Source organism: Palaemon carinicauda, chromosome 9 (genome assembly GCF_036898095.1).
Source record: "Palaemon carinicauda isolate YSFRI2023 chromosome 9, ASM3689809v2, whole genome shotgun sequence".
NCBI classification, from domain to species: domain Eukaryota; kingdom Metazoa; phylum Arthropoda; class Malacostraca; order Decapoda; family Palaemonidae; genus Palaemon; species Palaemon carinicauda.
The window spans coordinates 119355052-119361051 of record NC_090733.1 but is presented as its reverse complement, the minus strand read 5'-3'; the positions used below and the strand labels follow the sequence as shown (position 1 = coordinate 119361051).

The 6000-nt window shown below is 39.8% G+C and overlaps 2 protein-coding genes across 3 annotated transcripts in view; one reads left to right on the top strand and one right to left on the bottom strand.

The window, feature by feature from the left end:
• The window catches only part of LOC137647105 (uncharacterized), a 371223-nt gene extending 365942 nt beyond the window's left edge, over positions 1–5281 (top strand). For both annotated transcript variants that reach the window (XM_068380337.1, XM_068380336.1), the window contains one exon: positions 4502–5281. In XM_068380337.1, the coding sequence (XP_068236438.1) occupies positions 4502–4601 (100 nt within the window). In that variant the 3' untranslated portion in view covers positions 4602–5281. The remainder of the gene's footprint in view (positions 1–4501) is intronic.
• Positions 5275–6000, bottom strand: part of LOC137647106 (protein RRP5 homolog) — a 64930-nt gene continuing 64204 nt past the window's right edge. Inside the window, exon 15 of the mRNA XM_068380338.1 lies at positions 5275–5499. Within this exon, the coding sequence (XP_068236439.1) occupies positions 5337–5499 (163 nt within the window). The 3' untranslated portion in view covers positions 5275–5336. The remainder of the gene's footprint in view (positions 5500–6000) is intronic.

Genomic DNA, 6000 nt, shown 5'->3' with positions numbered 1-6000 from the left:
CCATTCAACAAGTTCATAGAAAACAGCAAGTTCAGGATGTTAATCCTTCAACACATAAGGACCGTTACAAAAAGGGGCGTTCACAGTCTCGATAGACCTCATAGATGCCTATTGGCCCCTTCTACAGTCGCCCCCTTCTAGTCAGTCGCCCGCTTTCCTCCTACCTAGGATTCAAGTTACAGAAGATAAAGTATGTTCTCAGAACCATACCCTTCGGACTATTCATAGCCCCAAGTATCTTCACGAAACTTGCAGACGCAGTCGTGCAACAACTACACCTAGAAGGTCTTCAGGTAGCAGCGTACATGGACAACTGGCTGGTGCGGGCAGCATCCGAAACGGCTTGTCTGCAAGCATGCAAAGAAGTGATCCAGTTCCCGGAACATCCGGGATGCAAGATCAACTTCAAGAAGTCTCGATTCTCTCCAGCTCAAGGGTTTCAATGGCTGGAAATCCATTGGAACCTGAGGTTACACCGTCCCTCCATTCCCTCAGGGAAGAGGAGGGAGATCGCAGGGTCTGTCAAGAGACTACTGTAATCCGACAGGATTTCAAGACGGCAACAGGGAAGAGTAGTGGGCTCTCTCTAGTTCGCAGCAGTAACAGACCCAGCGCTAAGAGCACAGCTGAAAGATGCGTCAGGAGTCTGGAGAAGATATGCATCAAACGCTTGAAGAGATCTAAAATGACCGATAGCGGCCTTACTACGATCACTTCTCAACCCGTGGTCGAAGGCCAAGAGCCTAATGAGGACCATGCCCTTGCAACCACCTCTGCCGTCGATGACTATCCACATGGATGCCTCGACGGAAAAATGGGGAGTTCACTCCCATCAAAGGGAAGTCAAAGGGACTTGGTCATCTCTGTTCAAGGCCTTTCTCATCAACATTTTGGAAGCCATGGCAGTCCTCTTGACGTTGGGAAAACTCTCCCCTCGCAGATCAGACCACATCAGGCTGATCTTGGACAGCGAAGTGATAGTGTGATGTCTGAACCGACAAGGCTCGAGATCGTCCCATATCAAGCATGTGATATTAGCCATCCTTTGTCTAGAGAGATGGCTCCTATCAGCAGTTCACTTACAAAGGTTCCGCAATGTGACAGCGGACGCTCTATCCAGGCTCAAGCCGATAGAGTCAGAATGGTCCCCAGACGCAGACTCATTCTCCTCCATCTTAGAACAAGTCCCGGAACTGCAGATCGACCTCTTCGCGACGAGCGACATCAAGAAACTACCTCGATATGTAGCCCCATACGAGGACCCTCTAGAGGAGACAATGGATGCCATGTCCCTAGGTTGGAACGAATGGACCCGGATTTTCCTGTTCCTTCCATCCTTTCTCCTGCTGAAGGTCCTCAACAAGCTGAGATCCTTTCAGGGAACGGCAGCTCTAGTGGCCCCCAAGTGGCTCAAGAGCAACTGGTTCCCTCTAGTGATGGAACTGAGACTGAGGCCGGCCCTTTTACCGAACCCAGCACTATCTCAACGGGTTCAGAAGTCGACTGTCTTCGCTTCATCACAGAGAACCCAAAACCTTCATCTCATGATTTTCTCGCCTTAGCGGTTAAGAAAAGATTTTGGATCTCAAAACGCAGTATAGACTTCTTAGAAGAATACAAGTCTAAGTCAACTAGAGGACAATATGAATCGTCTTGGAAAAAGTGGGTTGTTTTTGTTAAAGCAAAAGGACCAAAAGAAATTTCAATAGACTTCTGTCTGTCCTTCTTTATCCAGCTTCATGAACAAGGTCTGGCAGCTAGCACGATAACTACGTGCAAGTCAGCCCTGAGTAGACCTCTTCTATACGCCTTTCAAGTGGACCTGACGAACAAAATCTTTAACAAGATCCCGAAGGCATGGGCTAGACTTAGGCCTGCAGCTCCTCCGAAGCCCATTTCATGGTCCTTGGACAAGGTCCTACATTATGCTTCATCTGTGAACAATGAAGATTGTTCTCTCAAGGATCTAACCCAGAAGATTATTTTCCTGTTTGCTATAGCCTCAGGGGCTAGAGTTAGTAAAATAGTAGCCCTATCAAGAAATGAGGGCCACATTCAGTTCACAGAAGTGGGAGAACTGAATCTCTTTCCTGATTCAACCTTTCTCGCCAAGAACGAGCTACCCACCAAGAGATGGGGTCCCTAGAGAATCTGCCTTCTGAAGGAAGATGTCTCTCTGTGTCCAGTAGAGTGTCTAAAGGTCTATCTTCGTAGAACTTCAGACTTCAGGGGAGGACAGCTCTTCAAAGGAGAAACTTCAGGATCAAACTTATCCCTAAAACAACTGAGGGCGAAGCTCACCTACTTCATTCGCAGAGCGGATCCTGACAGTACACCCGCAGGTCATGACCCGAGAAAATTGCTTCATCGCTGAACTTTTTTCAGTATATGGACTTTGAGCGTCTTCGCTCATATACTGGATGGAAGTCATCCAGAGTGTTCTACAAACACTACGCAAAGCAAGTCCACGAACTGAAGCATTATGTGGTGGCGGCAGGTAGTGTATTAAAACCTGTCGTCTAGTGCTGCGATGAACAGTTAATTGATTGGGACTATCAATTAGGGTGAAAAGGTGTTGACACTTCCAATGCAATACCTTTTAAGTGAGTGTCACCATGGTGACACTAACTGTTCAAAATCTCAGGTGTGGAATTATACAGATAACACTTGTGCCATGTGTACATAGTACACAGTGTTGATAGTATACATTTACAGAAAATTATATTAGAAAATTTTATCAAAAATTTTCAAATTTAGAGTGGCACTCATCATTTCTTCCCTTTCAGGGAGAAAAATATTTTCTGTATACATTGTACGTATAATTCCCTTAACACGTTACACTCGTTATTTCATTTGGTCATTTGTTCTAAATAAATGTCCATTAGAGTGTAATTGCGTCTTATTTCGCCCTGCAATTAGCTCAATAAATATGCCAGAGTTCTCTTACTTATTTAACTAAGGAAACCTAATATGATTGTATGCTTACAAACAATGGATATAGTTGATACTTAGTCGTTCCGACAACATATACAAACCATGAGACTTTTGTATACTGTATATCACAACATATACAAACCGTGAGACTTTTGTATATCTAGTTGATACTTATGTTTGTTCATACAATATATGCAAACCTTGAGACCCCTTTTCTACTGTCTAGTATGACTCTTCCTTGCAGGGGCCAGGAAGCACTAACATTGTCCATGATTAGTGGTAATGACGGATAATGGTAACGTCATTTGTCTCAATGGTCCGGATGATCATAGAAAAATTATCCCAAGGTTAAGGCACTTATGAAAATCCACTACTTTCTAGTAATTCTTTGGTAAACTTCCATCAGGACAACATGGCTTGAGCCCAAAAAACGGATTTTAAGCGAAGCGAAAAATCTATTTTTGGGTGAGATAGCCATGTCGTCCTGATGGACCCGCCCTCCTTTTCTATAGAAAAGGCCTTGGCAGGATCCCTCCCGAAATTACTATATCTGTAGCCACATGCTCAATGCTACAAGGAATAAGCGCCATGTTGGATACAGCGCCATCTAGATACTCGTAGTAGTACGGGAGGAACGGTAACCTTGATAACGGCTCCCCTTCTATTTTTGCCACTCTTCCCCCTCGAAACGAAAACGCTATTGGGGGTGAAGATTGCCATGTGTCGTATCAAGATATACGTCCCCTGATATTCGCGCCAGGAGTTAGAATTCTGGAGACCTAAAGGTAAATTCTCTGGGAATATCACTGTAGCCAAATATCCCTTAGAAAGCTACCTATGGGAACCTTCCATCAGGACGACATGGCTATCTCACCCAAAAATAGATTTTTCGCGTCGCTCAAAATCCATTTTTAAGATCCACAAAACTCAAGTAGACTTCCTTGTTTTCTTCTAGATACTTCTGCTGGATTTTTCTTACAATAAAGATATCATCCACTGTGCTCTTTCTTTCATAAATTCAAGCTACTGCTCGTTTATTTATCAATTCTCTCAAACCTGTATTATTTTTTTCAAATATCTTGAGTACATGTTCCAAAAGCTTATTCCTTTGTAGTTCCCAGTTTAACGTCTCCTTTTTGGGGCAATTCCTTTGCATTCCAAATCTTTTATAATAGTGTATGTACCTAATCTTTGCCTAGATTTCCCAATTCTTTAATAATTTCAATTGTCATCTTTGATTTTCCTGCATCCTTATTTACTTTCCTTTATATAGCATTCTCCATTTTAAACACTGGTATTTACTATTGCTCGCTCTGGATGAATGTTTTCAGTTCTTCTCTCATTTTCATTGGTTATTAAGTGGGGAAAAGTTTTTTAGCTTTTAGTTTCTTGACATCCTCTTCTTCAGTCTTTACTGAGGAAGAGGATGTCTATTCTCATCTTGAATAATTTCTGCCTATCTTTTTTTCTGCTTTGGCTATAGTCTTTTGATTAATATTTTACTTGGTATTTCAGATGTGATGTGCTCTATTTGCTCATTATTATTTACAATATATTTTCCTTATAGGTTTTCAGGATCATTAAAGAATGCTGTCTCATCTCTTACAACGTTATCAGCTAGCTTAGATGAAGTTATAACTGATGTCGGCACATTGATAAACCAGTGACTTGGCATTCAATTGCTTTTATTTTCAAATTCCCTTTTATTTAATCCATTTCCATGGTAATTTGGAAATTTATATAAGGATCTCAAGTACTGTAGTATCTTTAGTTGTATAATTGTTTTAATGATTTTTTTGGACATGGCATACATAGTAGCTTAAATTAGTAGTCTATTTTTGTTTTGTAATGGGGTTATCTGTAAGAAACTTCATGCATTATTGTAAACATTACATATCTGTCATCTGTAGGATAATGTTGTTTTTTTCTTTTTATCATTTATTGGGCAAACTTTGTCTTATGGATTAGCACATAATTTGAAGAGTTTATTATATTTATTGATTACTATTAGTTTCATTTTATTTTAGTAATGCCACGGAGAATTACTTTCAGATACAGTATTTCTCAAGTTTCTCATTGACGGGAGCCATATTGAATATGAATTTGTCATGTAGCGGTCTATTAATATTTAAGAGATTTTTGATTGCTTAGTTAAATCAGACCTACTTTGCCAAATTAGTTATTAACATTGATATAAAAACGTATTAAATTTAATCAACATTTAGGCCTTTTAGAAGTGAAAACTTCATTACTCCCTGGCTTTGCTACTTGTTATTATTTTAAAAGTTTTATCAACTCTTGTGACACTGTACTGGAAGTTTTCCTAAAATTAAAACCATATACTATTTATATCTTTATTTACTCAATATAGTGTACATGGATGAAGTCCTAGCTAAATAAAACTATTCTTTGAGAGTTGCAGCAACATAATCTTGAACTCTTGTTTTAACAGATTCAACGCTCTGAGCAGTACCATGAACTTTTTCAAATTCCAAAAATTTCTTGAAAACTGAACGCATCTGCCTTAGTTTTAATTTTAAGCTGGTCATGCGTTCCAACACTTGCCTGAAAAGAATATAAAAATTATTTAGACAAGTGTAATAACAATTGAGTCAAACTTTTTTAATCAGAAAGTATTATTTAAATGCTTACCTGCTATTTTACACAGCTAAAATTCTTGAAGCACATGCTTTTCAAATCATTCCATTGACATAATCTAGTACTACATTGGATCCCTCTCTGGTTACGGATAATTTTTCTTTTCCATACATATACACAATTATCTGACTACACTAAAATAACCAAAATATTCTTCTTCACTCAAGGGGTTAACTATTGCACTGAAATTGCCTCTGCCAGTGCTAAGAGCTGTCTTATGCATCATTAGTAATACTTCCTTAGATATGAGTTGGGAAGAAGCATCAGGAGATGGTTCCATAAATGTACCAGTGCAAGAGAGGGAATGTATTAAAGTCCATAAATTTACCATCATTGAAGGGACTATCTAAAATGAAACTATAATCATGCCAGGCCAAAATCGCTTCTTGTGCTTGGTTCCTAGTATGT